The sequence below is a fragment of the Gobio gobio genome (genome assembly GCF_949357685.1).
Source record: "Gobio gobio genome assembly, chromosome: 19".
NCBI lineage: Eukaryota > Metazoa > Chordata > Actinopteri > Cypriniformes > Gobionidae > Gobio > Gobio gobio.
Window position 1 is genome coordinate 38,246,763 of NC_137112.1, and position 20,038 is coordinate 38,266,800.

General features: G+C 39.6%; 1 protein-coding gene across 1 annotated transcript in view; it reads left to right on the forward strand.

The window, feature by feature from the left end:
- Positions 1-19,686, forward strand: part of ttbk1a (tau tubulin kinase 1a) — a 36,220-nt gene extending 16,534 nt beyond the window's left edge. Inside the window, exons 10-15 of the mRNA XM_079844106.1 lie at positions 150-304; positions 1,050-1,254; positions 1,354-1,517; positions 3,590-4,133; positions 14,321-15,825; positions 18,331-19,686. Coding sequence (XP_079700232.1) covers positions 150-304; positions 1,050-1,254; positions 1,354-1,517; positions 3,590-4,133; positions 14,321-15,825; positions 18,331-18,775 — 3,018 coding nt within the window. The 3' untranslated portion in view covers positions 18,776-19,686. The remainder of the gene's footprint in view (positions 1-149; positions 305-1,049; positions 1,255-1,353; positions 1,518-3,589; positions 4,134-14,320; positions 15,826-18,330) is intronic.
- Positions 19,687-20,038: the final 352 nt, after the last annotated feature.

Below are 20,038 nucleotides of genomic sequence, written 5' to 3' on the forward strand. Positions count from 1 at the left end.
TATATATCAATATTAAATATTACATATATGAATAATAAACATTAATGTATACTTTTTGAAGTGTATTACTGTGTTATAGCAGAATTACATGGATACATTTCATCATACAGATATGAGTGGTCTTTTCTAAGATGTCTTTTCTGTGCCAGCTCCTGATGTCAGTGTTTGAGAACAGCATGAAAGAACGCATCATCACAGAGAATGAGCCATATGATTGGGAGAAAAGTGGGACGGACTCCATGATGTCTGCCACAACACCGACAGCAGCGCAGGCGAACACACGGCCAACAGTGGCTATGGTTGGGTAAGAACAAGCATGCATGTGTGAACACATCATGTGTATATGCCTGTGGACATGTGACTCCATGTGGGACGTGCAATTCCATCCATCCTTCCATCCAGCCAGCTTTCTTTATTGTTAAAGATCCTCATGTACACAAACACACAAATGCCCCGCACTTAGCAAAACCCACACTAATTCACAGGCAGCCTCTCGGGAGACTTTGTTACTTGTCGTCCATTGTCACAAAAAAAGCCGTACAGATGGATGAAAGGCATGATTAACGTCTGAAATACTCAAACAACTGAAAAAACAAGAGACAAGCTTGAATCTGTTGTCTTATTTGTTTTACTTAATTACTGTTATTTGCGTACTGATACATTTTGCAAACTGATTCATTGGTCACAAACATTCAATGGTTCTTGGAACATCGTAGCTAGTTTTCAAATGTCACTGACTTATTTTAGTCCATTACAGTTCTGGGAAGGCAGATTGCTCCAGATTGTAATTGCTCCAGGACATGAAGAACATTTTACCATGAAATATGAAAAAATGTCTGACTTTTAAAGGAGTTCCCCCCTGATACATAATTTTGAAAGTGATATTTACAGAAAATGACTCTATAAAGGTGAAGGGTGTCATTCCTTTTTTTAAACAACAACAAAAAAAAAATCCAAGTAGGTTTCCCAAAACATCATCTAAGGTCATTTGGTGTCAGCTGGATTTTTTGGAAATTGAAATTGATTGTGATCTGTTCTTGGACCTTTAGGGGCATAAATGTGACCCAGATGCCTGGTGACCTTCAGAGGGAAAATACAGATGACGTTGTACAGGACGAGCACCTAAGCGATCAGGAAAACGCCCCTCCCATTCCCTCTGGCCGGCCAGCTGATGGTAGTCAGTTACCCACTGACGCAGATGGATGGGAGGAGACAGACTTTAATCGCAACAAACTCAGGATTAACCTTGGAAAGGTGCAGAACACTCCAATGAATATAATCCCATCAAACATTTTATATGATTTTTTTTTTTTTACCAGATAACATTATAATGTCTTTGATTTTGTGTTGCAGGGAGGTCAAGAGGAAGATGGTAGCCGAGGTGTGTGTCCTGTGTCGCCACAAAGGGTGTGTCTGGACTCTCCGGGTGTGGTGCACTCACTCAGATACCGACGGGTCAACAGCCCTGAATCTGATCGCATATCTGCCGCTGATGGACGGGATGGTTACGGGCAACGGTGGGTCAAAATTTTGCTTTGAATTTGTCCGAACTTGTGTATTGACTCCATTCAGAAGTTTGAGAGTAAACTGCCTGTTTTATAATATGAGTTTGACTGTTTTGAGTCATAATACATAATGTGATGCTGTTTTTGCTCTTCATTGTCATTTATCTTTTACGTTATACATGATAAGAGATATTAATATAATGAGGGGGCATTTTCATTCAAGACGTTTTAATTCACTGCATTATTCAAATAAAGGGATTACAACATGATTATTTAATATATACACTACAGCTAAAACAAAGTTTTTTTTAAAGATTACAATTGATCAAAAGTGACAGTAAAACATTTATAATATTACAAAATATTTATATTTGAAAAAAAATCTGTTCTTTTGAACTTTCTAATCATCAAAGCATCCTGGAAAATTAGCACAGTTTCCACAAAAATATTAAAGGTATAGTTCACCCAAAAATGAAAATTAGCTTATGTTATGACATCTGGCTCTTCCAAGCTTTATAATGGCAGTGACTGTTGCTCTGTTTTTGTAGCCTGACGTCATCATACTCAATTCTAGTGAGAATATGAGTCTGATACTGCTCCGTTGGGCTGTGATTATGGGGCGTGTTTCAACCGAACCAGCAAAAGACCTCAATTGGATAGACCTTCAACCAATCAGAGCAACGGAGCGATGCATAACGTTAGTTGTCAAATGTCAACAGAACTCAACTGCACTGTGTTGCCAAGTCTGCGGGTTGTTTTCCATGTCCGCGGGTTGAAGCGACCCCAATTATGTGATATACAGACCCAGGAATGCGAATTTTAGCAGGCAGCCCTGCCAAAGTAACACATATTTAACCCCCAAATGCCATTTTTTTCGGAGACAATGCCCACCCCCCGCCCCCGGAAAGCTAATGGGCTTGTTTTTGGCTAGTTTTGAGAAGCAATTGGGCGGGTTTTGTTGTAAAAACTTTGCAACCCTGTCTGCACGCACGCTAAAGTAACGTTAGAAGAAAAAGATGAGTGTAAACGATCATCATTTCTGAGAGAAATAGTAAAGGTGAATGCATACACGAACAAGTTCTCCATTTAGGATTAGAACAACTTCAACCCAAGCGCCTTTGATGACGAATGATTACGTTACTGTTTATCATCTGTCCATCATCGTCTAAAGCCCGCCCTGACAATTTCATTGGTCCGAACAGTTTCTGTTTGGGCATAATTACTCCTCTACGAATCAAGTCCAGACCGAACTGCCCAAGCTCAAATGTTGTGGGCGGGGCTAAGTTCGGCTGGCATCCAGGCTACTGTTTTTGAAGTCCATAAAAAATGCATCTGTGCTCCACGCAGCTCTGGGGAGTTAATAAAGGCCTTCTGAAGTGAATCGATGCATTTGTGTAAGAAAAATATCCATATTTAAAACTTTATAAAGTAAAGCTCCAGCCGATCGCCTTCTGTGGAAAAGTGTTGAAAGGGCCTTCTCGCAATTCAAGCCTTTGAGCGGCAGACTCACTTTCAACACTTTTTCCATTAATTGAATACGGAAGGCGATCGGCCGACACTTAACTTTATAAAGTTTTAAATATGGATATTTCTCTTACACAAATGCATCGATTCGCCTTTATTAACCTCCCGGAGCCGTGTGGTGCACGTTATTTGACGGACAGATGCATTTTTTATGGACTTCAAAAACAGAGCAACAGTCACTGCCATTATAAAGCTTGGAAGAGCCAGGACTTTTTTAAAATGACTCCGATTTTATTCGTCTGAAAGAAGAATGTCATTTACACCTAGGATGACTTGAGGGTGAGTAAATCATGGGCTAATTTTCATTTTTGGGTGAACTATCCCTTTAAGCTGTTTGCAACATTTATAATCATAAAAAATGTTTATTGAGCACTAAAGCAGCATATTAGAATGATTTCTGAAGGATCATGTGACACTTAAGACTGGAGTAATGATGCTGAAAATTCAGCTTTACCATGACAGGAATAAATTACATTTTAAAATATAATAGAACAAAAAATCTGTCTTTCTGTCTATATCATCACATAGCCTCATAAATTCATTATTTATTCCTTTCTCAGCTCTCGAATGGACATCCTGGGTTCTCCTTCTCGGCATGCTTACTCCTCCCAGCCTGCTCAGATGCTGTCCGTCGACGGTTGTCGTGGAGACCGTGGTCGAAATGAGGCCTCTGCATCAGTGGACCAGGAAGCCCACAGCAATGCCTTCATCCGCTCCGTCCCACTCGCTGAAGAGGAGGACTTTGACAGCAAGGAGTGGGTTATCATAGACAAAGAAACGGAGCTCAGAGACTTCCACCACCTCCCAGGGGCCGAGCCCACCACATCCGGCACCACGGATGAGGAGCCGGAGGAACTGCGCCCTCTGGAGGAAGGAGAAGAGCGGCGGAGACAAAGGGGGACAGATCCATCAGTCAGGCCCAAGACGTCACTCGGCGACCGGACTACACGAGGCATGCTGCCCCTTACGGAGGAGGAGGTGTCCAGGAGGAGCGGGAAAGGCCAGTCAACATCAGTGGAGAGCCCTGCGCAGTCACCCTGTCACTCGCTGCCCTCGGGACGGCTGCGCCGGAAAGAGACAGAATCCAACGGACCTCAGAGACAGGTAAGATTATCCTGCACTGACATTCTTAGCCTAAAGATGGAGTGCATTGGTGGGTTTGAGGTGAGTGAGGTTGAAAATATTTGATGGTGGTAAAGAAATCATGAGGTCCAGTTAGAAGCGCTATTATAATATGTTTGTTTACAGACACATTTTTACATGGATCATTCTTTGCCTGCGGTGTGCAACTGTGCGTGCAGTGTTTTCGAGCTCATGACATGCTGCAGAAAATGGTCTGGATCAGATTTTTAAAATAATATCAGGAAAAGGATGTTTATTGTTCACAAACCAGCACTTATCAGCTGAGTACTGGATTTTATCAGCTAATAATGAAATGAATGATAATGAAATGCCACACAAGATGGCAGGAAAACTATACTGTCATTTCTTTATATTATCTTGCTATTTTGCTGCTACTCTGCTTGCAAATTAATAACAGATTTCTTTCAAAATGATATTAATATATTTTAAAAACATATTAATGAATAAAGATATTTAAAATATATTTTATATTTTAATACAAAAAAACACACTACCATTCAAACATTTGGAGTCAGTAACATTTTTGTTGTTGTTGAAAGATCTTAATGCATTTATTCATCAAGGAATTGATCAAAAGTGACTGTAAAGACATATATAATATTACGAAACATTTCTTCATCAAGGAATTGATCAAAAGTGACAGTAAAGACATTTATAATATTACAAAACATTTCTATTTCAAATAAATCCTTATAGTTAGAACTTTGTTCATCAAAGAGTCCTGAAAAAAAATATATATATGATGGTTTCCACAAAAATATAAGCAGCACAACTGTTTTCAACATTGATGATTATGAGAAATGTTTTCTATCAAAATAGAAAACATTTATTTTAAACTGTAGTAATATTTCACAATGCAACAGTTTTTAATGGATTTTTTTGTTTAAAATAATGCAGCCTTGGTGAGCATAAAAAACCTGAAACATCAGAAATTCTTACTGATCCCAAATTGTTGGACAGTTATGTGTCTGTATGTAAATGTTTGTAATAAATTGTGTAAAATATATAACTATACCTATAATCCTCTTTGGAGCACTTTATATCCTCTTTCAAATGTGGAGCCTGATCTTTTCAGCTTCACACAGCGAGAACGACCTACATCAGGGATTTCCTGTACCTTGGAAAAAAAATTGTTCACTTTTCACTTGTTCCAAGAGCGAACATGAAATACTGGTTCCAGAGACATGAGTGCAAGAGACTTGGTTTAGCTTTAAGGGTTAGTTCACCCAAAAATGTAAATTAGCCCATGATTTACACACCCTCATGTCATTCTAGGGTTATATGACATTCTTCTTTCAAATGAATAAAATCGGAGTTATATTAAAAAAGTCCTGGCTAATCCAAGCATTATAATGGATTGACTTGATGGGTCATTTTTGAAGTCCATAAAAATGCATCTATCTATCATATAACTGCTCCACACGGCTCCGGGGGGTTAATAAAGGCCTTCTGAAGCGAAGTGGTGCTTTTGTGTAAGAAAATATCCATATTTAAAACTTTATAGACTAAAATAGCTAACTTAGGGCGGATTGCCGTACGCATCGATTTACGACGAAAGAGTAACCCTTTTGACGCCTGCATATTGACGAACACAGAAGCGCAGAGGATAAAGCAAAACAAAACGTAGCGTTGGGGTTACTCTTTTACCACCAAGTCGACTCGCGCACTGCTGACCGCCGGAAGTTAGCTATTTTAGTCTATAAAGTTTTAAATATGGATATTTGTCTTACACAACCACGTCACTTCGCTTCAGAAGGCCTTTATTAACCCCCCGGAGCTGTGTGGAGCGCTTTTATGATGGTTAGATGCACTTTTATGGACTTCAAAAACGACCCATCAAGTCACTGTCATTATAATGCTTGGATTAGCCAGGACTTTTTTAATATAACTCCGATTGTATTCATCTGAAAGAAGAATGTCATATACACCTAGGATGGCTTGAGGGTGAGTAAATCATGGGCTAATTTTCATTTTTGTGTGAACTAACCCTTTAAGTCCTGTTCATATCTTAAAACCAACTTTTAAATCAATATAAAGCCAATGCTTTGTGACGGGGCGGTGCTATTGTCTCACTCCACTTTTTACAGGGTGTGTGCCTATTTCTTTCTCCCTTTCTTCTCTCTCCGTCTGTCACTCTCTCTTTAAATCACTGTCTGACACACAGACTCATGCCTCATCTCTTCTTTTCTGACCATCAAACATTTGGTTTTCACATGATTTGCTACAAATGTAATGATTCTTCTTTGTCCGCGGTTTGTATTTTGCAAAAGGTTTTTGTATGCAGAAGTTCAGCTGTAACTAAGGGGCTATTCAAACGGCTCAAAGGTCATGTACACACTACAAAGCTTTGATCAGAATAAGAAGACTTTCATACTAAAGCCTTGCGATATGGAGGTAACCATAGTGATATTTTCACATCCTGTGACTGTAAACAAGAAACATGGATACCAAACAGAGTTAGTGACTGATTACCGTGCCATTTGTTATTTAAGCTCATTAAGCTGATTTCATTGCACTAGTTTAATTCTGACCGCACTACATGGATTTAAAGGGATAGTTCACCCAAAAATGAAAATTCTGTCATTAATTACTCACCCTCATGTCGTCCAAACCCGTAAGACCTTCGTTCATCTTCAGAACACAAATTAAGAAATTTTTGATGAAATCCGAGAGCTCTCTGACCCCACATAGACTGCAACATAATCACAACTTTCAAGGCCCAGAAAGGTAGTAAAGACATCATTAAAATAGTCGATGTGACTACGGGTTTGGAATGACATGAGGGTGAGTAATTAATGACGGAATTTTCATTTTTGGGTTTTCATCCCTTTAATTAAAATTTAGTTGCTGCAACCTTAAAGGGATATTTCACCCAAAAATTAATTGTGACACAAAACAAAAAAAAGCTACTCACCCTAAAGTTATTCTTTGTTTATTTTCTGGAACATAAAATAATATTTTGAGAAAAGTTTTTTCTTCTTCTACTGTCCATACAATGGAAGTCTGTGGTAACTGTTTGGTTACCAACATTCTTCAAAATATCGTCTTTTATGTTCCACAGAAGAAAGAAATTCAAACAGGTTTGGAACAACGTGAGGATGAATAAATAATGACAGACATGATTTACCATTCTAGAACTGATTTCACTTGTTTAATTCGGTTGTCACTCCTGTAATAACTGAACTCAATATGAACAGAATGGGATTAAATGTAGCTCCAGTGTGTACATGGCCGAAATTTCTTTTTTTTTTTTCTTTTTTCCTTCCAGATAAAATTACTAGATAATTTTTTTAATCTTCAGAAATATCCAGTTTGTTTTCATAGAAAAAAACAAAACAACATAAACTCGTGAAGCTAAACCGGACCTTTGCTATTGGGATTTCGGGGCTACGTATTTCTTGTCCTTCAGAAAAACACTTTTTACCTCAGGACTGTGTTTGTGTCTTTGACTGCGTTCAAAATGAGGGGTCTACTGCTGAGCGTTTCTACAAATTTCTTAAACTCTGACTGTGGTTTGTCTTTTTAGGATGCTCAGCACTAAACCGTTCAGTAAATCTGTGCACTAATTCACATTAAAGTTCTTCATTTTCATATTTTAATGTTTGTCATCCCTCATAGTCCAAAACAAAATGTGTGAAATGACGCACTTTACCACTAGGGTGAGCCAGATGACATATAGTAGACTAGCAGTTTTGCTCATCTAGTTGATAGCTAGTTTATTCTTCTCATTGACCCATGAGGAAATCTAGCAGAACAAAATCCTGGGGCATTTTTCTGAATTCCGTTTGGAAAAACCTGCCCCTTACATTGTTTCGCTGTAAGCACAGTCACGGCCTTTTTAAGCTGAACTGAGATTGCTGGATTGTCTCTTTTGTATGATAGCCAAAACCTCAAATCAAAACAGATGAGGATGCTCATTTTCCCAGCAGTCTTCACCTTTTAAATGCCCACTGCCTTTTGCTCGGCCTTTCGCTCAAAATCACGTATGACACGTTGATTTCACCCACGGAGAAAATACCAAGGCTGCCGCTGGAGCCACAAAAGAAGAGTGAAAGAGGTGTTTGCGGTAAGCACAGTTTAGGCTAGTCCCTTTTGTACCTGTTTGATGAACTTGCTCATTGTTTTTTCATATTTTGATTTCTCTTTGTCATCATTTTATCCATATTTACCCATTTTTATCCATGTGTGTTTGTGTTTGTATGCCTGACCATTCATTTTTCTTAAGTTGTCCAATGACGGTGTGATGATACCGATCGGCAAAATGATTAAAGTACTTTTTGTCTGGAATCTCTCGGCTCATTGTCTTGTACATGGTCACGTATGGCACATTTTTGAGAGGTGGATCTGCATCAAACGAACAGCCTCTGTGGAATAGAGGCTCTCAATGTTGGCTGCCCAACCAAAAAGAAAAAAAAAACATAGCTATCCCTTTAGCTTTGTCTCTTGTGAAAACTTGTTTCCAGGCAACCCATTGTAGGTCTGTGTAAAGAGAGCCCGTTCCTCTCTTTCCTCTGAGTGTTTGGCGTTCTCCTCACTGCATGCGACTGGGGAGATGCCTTAAATGTTACAAATACAAATCCTCTGTTAAGCTCGTGAATTTCAACGCTCGCTCTTTCTCGTTTTATTTCAGCTGGATGATGACAGGCCTCACCCGCGCTCCAACCAGCTACGACGTCTCGCCTCCTACGTCTTCTCGTCCTCGACGTTGGAGACTGAGCAGTACCCTCACCCTGGAGGATCCTTCATCCAGCGCAGCCGGTCGGCCGAGAGCAGCCCAGCTCACGGTAACCTCCAATCGGGCTCGAGGCGTCACGCTCCCCTGCAGCCTCCTGGAAGTCCGCGCAGCAGGCACTCCGTGCTCCTTGTGTCGCGCCTGCAGATCCAACAGTTGCTGGCCAAACTAATGAGCAGCAAGAACAGCTGAGGAAAGCTTATGTAGTCTCTTCTCACACACCGATGTGAAAGACTTTTTTTTTTTTTTTTTTTTTTTTTTTTTTTAAGGATGATGAATTCTTTTTGGGGAAAGATTTAGTCTTTTCTGATGCAATAAACTGTAGAGGGCTGTTAGAAGGTAACTACTTGTTAAAGGGAATGCCGTGCTTTTACACATGCTGTTCATATCTGGCACTTTCTGCTTGTTATGAACAAACGCTTTACTCGTTTCAATCACTTTTTGAGTAAAAATCTAAAGATATTTATTATCTGCAGTGGCTATTTGTGTACCTCAGTTGCAGGTGTGTTGCATTTGCAGCTGTGGTCAACCTGAAACATACCTGGAGTGACCCGCTGCCTTTAATATGCAAGTTATTTCATTGTCTTCCATGAAAACCCACCTTGTTCGATATTTTTAGTATTATAATTTAGGTTTAAAACACGTTCTAAGCCATGATCCATAGTTCATAATGTTCCTTTCATACACAGGCTTTCAATTTTTCTGTGCTCTAAAGGTGCTTTGCCTCACAAAGGAGATGTTATGCAAGTTGATTGGAAGTGTTTTAAATGTAAAATGGAACCATAGGAGCAAAAGGGAATAATATGTCTACGCTTTTATAACTAATGGAGGGGCATGCTAGATTCTGGTTATCTAAATATGAGATAAAGGAGTCAGCTGTTGTGTCACAGTCGTAAAGTAAATGAAAGATTAGCACGCATTTTGGTTTCTCTGCCACTGATTAAAATTAGTATAGCCATAAAGTAAGCAAAAGCAAAAAAAATGTTTTATATATATATTTAATGGAAACTGCTTTCATATGTGTATATATATATATACTGTATGTAAGAAAGCAGTGTCCATTAAATAGCATATTTTCTTTGGAGTGTTTAGATAAAAGCGTCCATATCTTATTTAATCATGTATTTATGTGCATAGAGCTTTGAATGCACAGTGTAAGCATTAGATCTCATTGAATACCTCCTAGTTAGTCTTGGGTTGGATGCACCGTTTTATGTTATTGAGTAGCAAATGTATGTGTGTGAGACTGCTGTAGGGTCTTTTGAGTACTGTTTTTCACTATTGCACTTTAAAAAAAGACACCGAATTGGAGCCATAGCTGTTTCCTCAGCAATGTGGAACAAAAAATGCGATCGATTGCAATAAGATGCGAACTGTGGTTTGGAATTGAGAGGTACAAGATTTATCATTTTCTCAATTAAAGAAAAGGAGTGTAAAAATAAGGGCATATTCTAGAAAATATTGTGTACATTAGACATTTAGTGATTATATAGCACCTTAGTTGTTTCATGCTTAAACAACCTAGGCTTGAAAGTGAAATGGCTCTTGCAGTGTTATTGTTGTAGCAGGTCTTTGGCAATATAACATAAAGATGCATGTCTGGATTGAAAAAGTTGATGGAAAATGAATTTATACTTGCCTTTTGTCAGGAAAGCAAATGAAAGGGTCATTAACTGTTTAGAAAACCATTTACTTTCGCTAGATTTTTTTTATTTTTATTAATATGTTTGTTTGTATTTTTTTAAAGCTAAAATTAAACTGCTTTTTTGTTGCAAAAGAAGTGTTTAGAAACATGGGATTTCAGAAAAAGTGTATTGGAAAATCTGTTGTTTGTTCATTCTAGCGTAAACCTCAAGTCAGTTTTGGAGTGTGTACTGCAACTTTACACGATCACATTTGCTGAATTGTGCATCTTCAGTGTGTGAATAATAAGTATTCGAAACTGTATTAGAACAGAAATGATACATGACTTGGTTTCTGTATGTTTCTGGTACTGTCACAGTCATGGCTTCTCACATGAATGTACTGTTATATACCCAAACAGGCTGCTAACTCTTGCACTTGTTTTGCACATCTGCTTTTGCCTGGTTTACATCACTATATTTAGCTATAATTGTACAGTAATGACACTGACATCAACAGTGCAAGAAAAGTCGTTATTGTTGAGACTGTCCAGGTCTTTTGACTGGGAAGTACTGGAAAGACAGTGCCGTTCAAAATCCTGTTTTTGCATGACTAACAAATGAAGTTGGTCCATGAAAACAAATAAAACTAAGACGATTTTTATGGCTTATGTTATGCCTATATGTTTCCATGAATTGTATATTGATTATTAATTTACATACTAAGTGATCAACAGAGCAAATTCCTTGATGTCTTTTTGAAAGCAAAATATTCAGTTGACAATGTTCAAAATATTAATTGACAAATACATTTGCATAAAAATATGTTTTTGTAAAAGATTTTCTTTTAGGTTTATGTAATGTTTACAACATTTTCTAAGGCCTTTTATTTTATTTCCACCTGCACATCTGCACGTGATGCTCTGAAAAACCAAAAAGAATGTCATTTAGTCCAGGGGTTCTCAAACTTGTCCTAGGTTCTCCCTCACCTAACACACCTGATTCAACTTATCAGCTCATTAGTAGAGCCTAAAAGACTTGGGCTGAATCCAAAATTGCCCCCCATACCCTTAAATAGGGCACTATTTGAGGGGACAGCTATTTGTAGTGGTGTCCGAAACCATAGTGGACGTTATTGAGTGCACTCATTCTATCCCACATTGCACCTCAGTAATGAGCGGACAGCTGATGTACACTCAACGGCTGTCCGAATTCGCTCACTTGTTTTCATTCAATCCTTCAAGGGAACTATGTTAGTGGACTAACATAGGGAATAGTGATTGAGGGTTTAGGGGGCGATTTCGGATTCAGCCTTGAATTGGGTGTGTCTGATGAGGGAGACATACAAAATGTGGAGCGGACAGAGTCCCCAGGACAGGTTTGAGAACCACTGATTTAGTCCATCACACTAAACTGCTCTTTTGAGTTTTTGATGGTTTTACTTTATGCCTATACACAATGCCTTTGTCACAATAACACCTTTTAGATGGAGGAAAATGCTGTATCATAGATGTAATGTGCATGTTGTATGATATATTGATGATTGCAGGGTCATTCTATATAATGTATGTAGTGAGATGTGATGGATCAAGGACGTTTGGAGCATAATCATGCCCGCAGGGAGTGATAACCTTAGCTTGGTGTTGTGAGAAGCTTCACTTGAACTACAATGAACTCTACTATGTATACCGATACACAGCTGAAAAGCAACAATGTACACAAAACAACAGACAAGCTCTTGAAGAAGCTAATACAAGCACCGACTGTTGTCAATATTCAATGTATTCCGTATATTTGCAATTAAAAACTATGTGTCAATGGTAACAGCGCTAATTTGAAAGTGCGTGCTGTAAAATAACAAAGTGTAAAAATAATTTGCAGATGGTTTTATTTATGTAACCGGGCAAGCCACTTAAGAGCAACACTTTTATTTACAATGACAGTCTGGTATTGCTATGTAATGTAAATGGGCTGTGATCTGTTAGATTGATGTACAATAAGCATATTACCTTTTCTACCACAATATCACTGTACAGTATGCTTGTAATATTTCCAAGTAAAGCATGTATTTTAAACTTTTTTTTAAAGTATAGGATAATTGTACATATATATCTAAGAAAGGGATATTAAATCAATACTGTATACATAAAAGCATGTTATCTGGTTGGTTTTAGTCTGTATGTAATGTATAGAAAACCTGTATGTTGGATACACTTGAAAAAAAAAAGCTAAATATGACTGGCTGCTGTAAAAGGGAAAATTCTTTAACACATTTTTGTGCCTTTTTTATGTATGTAATCTAGACAATCTTAAAAAGCTTGTGTACAATTTAAACATAATTAAAGTCTTTGAGAAAAAAAAATAGTTGTGTTGTGTGGTTGTATAATGTATAGGAATGTCTTACATGACTTGCATATTAGAAAGCTTTGGAAGCATGAGATCCCACCCTCCCTTCAGAACATCTCCAAAGCCACACCTTCAAAACACATGAACGCTCACAAGACGAGAGATGGCCTTAAACTACCTCATGTCTCAAAGCACATAACATTACAATAATAATGAACATAAACAACTTAAAGAGCACTGACCTGTACCACCTGACTGCTGCAGATTAATCTAGCCATTGATTGTTTTGCCAGTGAAACTCATAAATTCGAGTCACAAACCGTTCCAAGTATAACGTCACAGGTTTCCATCTCTTCCAAATTACAGTATTCATGGCGTGAACACGTTGCATAAGCTCATTGTTTTGGTTCAGGAGGAACTTTAATAGGTGGTTGCTGTTTCGGTTGTGGTGCTTGTGACTTGACGTCTGTCTAACTTTACATAGCATAAAACGTAGCCAAGCCAGACCCACATCAAGATGTTGGGTCTGGGAACTAACCATTGGCAGGGCTCAATCCGAGGGGCGGGATAAACGGTTGTCTTTCAAATTCCCTCTGCACGCAATAGGATAGCGCTACAACCAACCAGAGCAACGAAGATGGTGAAGCGGAGCTAATTGATAGATTAAACTTTTGCCGTATCCGGTCGGCAAAACTCAGAACACATCTTTCTTTTTTAAGAATGACTTCAGTGCCGTTCTTTGATCTTTTCTCAAAGAAAAGCTTAACTCCAAGTCTACCAGAGTCGCGGCCAAAGCCGATTCAAAAAGCAGCAGCAGCAGCCATCCTCCTTTTCAAGTAGCAGGGAATTCATGTGGAATCGCCGCAACTCTGCCGTCATTATGTTAAGCCTGCCCACCGACTCTATACACGATGTGATTGGCCTGACTAGAGTTTGGTTTTTCAAGCTCGCAAGCCAACGTTGCTAGATGACCCTGCTAGGGAGCGTCTAGATTTCTAGGCTACATAAAACGTGCTTACGACGTGTGATGTCTGTTGACAGGCAGGTAAGACATTGTACCACTGCATTCGGACCGAATGCAATGATTGGACGAATATTTTATGGTCCTATGCTTTCCACAGACGATATATATATATACATTTAGACCATATAACTTAGTGATTTCTATCAGGATGTGAAACAACCTTTAACCAGTATAAGAAAAAAAATTTCTGGAAACAATCACTTAACCTGCCTTTAATAAAATGGTTAGAAAAAGTATGTGGAAACTCAGTATGTATGAATGGATTTATAAAGTACAGTATGTCCTCATATACCGTGTGTTCTTGGAAAGTGTTTTCCAGGTAGATCTCACTGATTCAAAATCTCATTGTTTCTCATAGTTTTTCTAACATTGCCTTCCCAATATGGCAGCATTGTAACTTTTGCATTTTTATGTTATCTTTTAGGGCCCAACCCCTAGTGAGCCTCTATTGTCACCTACTGACTACAGGACAAAATCCCCATCCTCTGAGAAGGAGATGTTTCATATCCTTCCTAAACTGCAGGCTAAGAGAGCCGACTTCCTCACCGTCATGCTTACAGGAAGCCTACACCAGCGACGGGCCTTCACAGCCACACCGCCTGAGACACAAGATGAGGGACCCAGAGATGACGATGTCACAAAGAGTGAATCTAGCAGTGGCGCAAGCGAAAAGAGCACTGAACGTAGTCAAGATGGGGCTCCTTCCACCTTAGTGGCCGATGATCCGCACAAGGAGCCAAAAGAGCCGGGCTCTGTTGCTGAAGTAGATGCTGACCAAGAGGATGTCTCGAACACCCTTGTTTTGTTTTCACCAGGAGACACAAGAAAGTCTCCAAATGTTATAAATGCGACTGATGTGGATCAAGGTGTGGTGGGATCTGATGCCCCTCAAAATGAGCAGTTGGATGAAGTTGGTCGATTAGAGATACAGGTCCAGGAGGACATAAAGCAGGCAGAGAGGTCTTCAGATGCAAGGCAACCTGATACAAGTGGTGTTGACCTATCCATAAAAACATCTAAACCGGTGATAACCATATCAACAACTTCGGTGGCCTCAGCCTCAATTGCATCACCCCCTTTCTCTAAAGTGGAGCGAACTTTCGTACACATTGCAGAGACAACCCATATGAATGTCATGTCTTCAAGTGGTGCACAGGTTCCGGAAGTTTTAGAGGTTGAAGGCAAATCACAATCCAAGTGGATAAAGGACAAGTCGGTCCTTTCTCAAGAGCCAGGAGGAGTAGCAGCATGTGTCCAGTCTGAAGTGACCTCTCAGACTCTTACAGAGGAACCTCAGGTACTCAATGTTCTGCATGGGTCTTTGCCAAATGAGACCGCTGAAAAACGGGATGGACTTGTGGTTCCTCTACCCTTAGAGTCTAGGGAACCCATCCATCAAGGTTCATCAATTGAATCCAAACAGGACAAACAACTAAAAGAGGAATATCAAGAGGACAACAAAGTACCAGAAAGCGTTTCTAAATCTCCACGACCAAGGAGCAAAAGTCGAATTCCTATCCTAGTCCCAGAAGTGGAACCAGGACCTGAACAATCCCTGTCCACCAAAGAACAACTACGTAGAAGAGCCATGCAGCAAGACCTGGCCCGTCAAGCTGTAGAAAGACAACGTCAGGGCCGCTGGATGAGACTGAATTCCAGGACTTCATCCTCGTTATCTTCTGGAGACGAGCCCAAGAGACCTTCAGAGACTCTTTCTACTACAGGCTCAGAGGAAGATATTCATGTATCTGATGATTCTCTCAAGAAGCACAAGAAGAAGGCTGAGGAAAAGTACCAAACTGAGTGGCACAGCAGGATCCCACGACCAGTTACCCCAATAAGGAAGCCTTCATCTAAACTAGTAGTTGTAGCTCCTGTTATCGAACCTGACGCTGGAAATGCAAAATTAGGACAAAAGGCAAGCAATGGGTAAGTTCACCTCAAAACTCTTTTTAAACATGTTTGACAGCCAGGGTTGTGCCCCATTTGAGAATCAAATTGAGAATGCATTGAATTTGAATTTCTCCACTCTGGCCCTGCTTACACCTGGGATTAACCATTTTGGTCGATCGGATCACAAGTAGACGAGGGATACACATACCCGTTGACACTTGGTGTTTTAATCCATCTCTTTTGTCTACACTTCTGTCCTGATTTCTTCGAGGGTAGGGTCTATGGCTGGGTAAATGTATGTTTTTTCAGATCTTTCAATCTAATGGACAAAATAAGCTTGCGCAATTTACATATGAACGTGCCTGGAGACGACGGAAAAACTTACAGAGAACAGAAACTTTAGTTTCTGATAGCTGCAAGACCATGCCGAATGCGGTGAGTGTGTGTTAGAAATCAGGAATGGTGAGAGAACATTGTGCTTGGTGCTTTTTTCGTCTGGCTAAAATCCTGTCTGGCTAGCGCACTTCCCATAATGTTTACGTGTTAGGTAAACACATTTGACCACATGAGCTATTACACTATGAAAGCAATCCAGTCGAATGCGTTTTCGTCTACCTCCAGAAGTGGTCGAAAGTGGACAAGCTCAAAATGTTTTGGACCTCGTTTACACCTGTATTTAGCGTTGTCCACTTGTGATCAGATCAACCAAACTGCATCTTAATATCAGATGTAAATAGGGCTTCTGTAAAATCCTCTTCTTGTCATTCCAATTCAAATTCAGTTTTCAAATAGGATAAAGCAAATTAAAATTCACACTTAAAGGTCCCATGGCATGAAATTTTCATTTTATGAGGTTTTTCAACATTAATATGAGTTCCTCTAGCCTGAATATTGTCCCCAAGTGGATAGAAATGTTGATCGGTGTAAACCCGAGTTCTGGCTGTCTTTCTCTGCCTTTGAGAAAATGACAGGCCAGACGAGCCAATCCTGAAGTCTCCTGGTTTGACGTCCAAGCAGGAACGGTTAACTCCCTTTCCTCCGCCCAGAGAATCTGGCACGCCCATGCAAACGCATTGCTTGTGAATGAGTGAATGCTGGCAGTTTCTCAGTGTTTGGATGTACAAATGAAAACAGAAGTCTTTTTTCAGTTCCTTCTGATCTGTGATCAGTGATTTCTTATGTGTAGCTAATTATTTATTATTCGTGCACACGCTGCGGCTTCTCTCTCTCCCGACAGAACGGTGTTTTCGTGTTTTCTATCTTGTGAGTCAGTGTTTTTGTACGTCCTCGTCGCGTCTATCTGTTCTACAATGTGCATACAGTCGTTTCTGCTCAACATCAGGAGAGCCACATCTTTAGAGATAAACCTTACACACGCCGAGGCTCGGGCTGCACTGACTCGGCCTTCAACATCCCCGACCCCCAGTAGTGCATCTGGCCCACAGCGGAGGCACCAAATGCGGCGCGAGATTAAGCAGAAGGGGGGTAAGCGTGAGGGTATCTGGGCTAGGCTATTCCCACAATAAACTGGATTACATTCGATTACTGCGCTGTTGTGTCTTTGTTTGCGCTGTGTACTCAATGTGCGTCACTGACGCTTTCCATATGATAGGAACATATCTAAAAATAATGGTATTATCAACACTTATTCATAACTCGTTCATCTCGACAGCTGTAATGGTACTTTGCATGTGTTACAAAGTTGGTAATAATGATGAAGACGGACTCGGTGTGACTGGAACTCGTGTTTATTCAGAACTAATTCAGAACAAACACAATAAACTCGCGCTGACTGACAGCGCTCTCATAACTCAGTAGTTACTATAAATAACTTTGTTAGCAATCGCTGAGCTCAGTCTCTGGTACATTAGTGATGTCCGGTTCGCGAACGATCTTTCTTTTGAACCGGTTCTTTTTAGTGAACCGAATCAGTTCACCAAATCGAACTGAATCGTTCTAAACGGTTCGCGTCTCCAGTCAGCGCTGATCCATAATTTACTAAAGTTACTAACTTTCTGACATGAGTGACAGCCCCTCCGACTAGAAATAGACTAATAACCTGAAGTATATGCTGTAACTAAAACAGTTCACTGAACTGAGACTGACAGAACCGATGTGAAGTGAACTCCGGTCCATCCATCTCTCTGGCAGCAGCTCGTGCCTGCTCGTGCCTCGTAGACCTCGTTAAACCACGCCCCCTCCGCTCATATCAAATGCAAAGATGTCAGCCAATCACAACAGTGGGCGTTTTTACTGAAGTCTCACAGCAGACACGCCTCTTGTAACAGGGCCTTCAGCCACAGGGCAAACAGCAGTATAGAAAAAAATGCCTTTTATTTCTAAATTATGACATTTTATGATGTAAAAATCATACTAACAATATAAGTACACCTCAGGAAACATTATAAAATAATAGAAAAATGCCATGCCATGGGACCTTTAAGAATTGAATGGGAGAATTTTGCACAACCCAGTTGACAGCATACCATAAGTATGATTATGGTAAATTAAATGAAACAGATTTTGTTTTATTCACCTTAGGCCAAAAGTACAACCACAATCAGGATCAAGCGCTCCACCACTTCACGCAAGATCAAAATCAACATTGTCTTATTCTACCAAGCCAAGTGGAAGCAATCGCATGCCTCTCTCCTGTATTCTGGCTTCATCTCGTCGCAGCTTAAGCACCACAAACTGCACTTTCTCTTCATCCCGTATAGCTAGTCCTTCGCCCCATAGGCTACCCCTACGAACTGCAGTTAGCGAATCTCGCAAGCAGCCGTTTGCCCTCCGAGCCACTGTGGAGCTCCCAATGAAGTCTAGGACTACTACTTGCAGTGGTCCTGCAAAGGATGCCAAACCATCACCAAACCAACCCACCGATACACCTGTCAGGAATCAAACCAAAGCTTCTGCTCAATCGAAGAACACAGTTCCTGTGAAAAGGGAAAAAAGCACAAGCAACAAAACGGCTGCAGGCAGATAAGACACTGTGACTGCTGTTTACTGGGATTGTTTCTTCTCAATTACTTGAACATATTGCCTCAAAATATAATCTGCCCCATTGACCAAAATTAGCATTTTTAATTCATTTAATGTTCTTCCTAATCAATGAATGGCTATAGTTCTAATTTTGGATTCTGCACCAAATCATTTTATGTTGTACTATAAGGTTTAACAGTGTAGAACTTTCACTTTACTGGAAGTTTTTTGGAATATAATGGAGGAAATGTCACGTTTAGCTTAAACGGTGCTATACTGTTTATGTGTTGTTCTGTTGTGCATATTTAATTTAATGTATGGTTTTTGGAAGTGTACTTTATTATTAGTTAGATGCCAAGTTGTCTTTGACCCTTGACACACAATAATAATGTACTTACTGTAACTTTTTACAACATCTAAATCAATCGTACAGTATATTATCTATTTAGGCAGCACACATGATTATAAACCACCGGACACACAGAACATTGTCAAATCTGCCACACATCCATGGACAAATGCACAAATTTCCTCTGGTCTGCAGCTCGGCCCTCTTTGTAAACCTTGTGATGATGGGCATGCCTTGTCTTTAGCTTGTTACAAGTGTTTGATGATACTGCTGTATGCTTGTATATATTCTTTTCAGTATTTCTTGCAGAGACCTCTTTATTTTTTATCAGACAAAGGAAATGGTAAAGTATTTGGGTTTTAATTTTCTTAAAGGAATATATCGTGGGTTCTACACTGAGTTATCTCATTTTCTAAGCATGGCAGAAATCACACATTATTAATAATTGTCAATATGGAATATTTCTAAATGAACAATTTCCACCTTTTGCTCATATTACAATAGTGAGATGTTAAGTGAGATTTCTGTTGGAACAAGGAGCATAAAATCATCAAGTCTTAATCGTGTTATGTTGTTGTTGTTTTTTACAAGTGACACATTTCACGTTCTTCCCAGTCCTTGAAAACATTTACATATATAACAGGGATTTCCAAACTTTTCTGTCAGCCAAAGCCCCCTTTTTTATTTGAAGAAGCCCTGCGATTTTATCAAGAGTATACGACTTACATAGTGATGACGATTTCAAAACAAGGCATCATGAAGATTCGAAGCGTTATGAATCAGCGAGTCGATTCAGCAGTTTGAATCGCCAAATTTCAGCAGTCTGGCGTTTTGACACGCGATCCGAATCATGAATCGGCTCGCTGAATTAAATCGCTTCGAAGCTTCATGATGCCTTGTTTTGAAATCGTCATCACT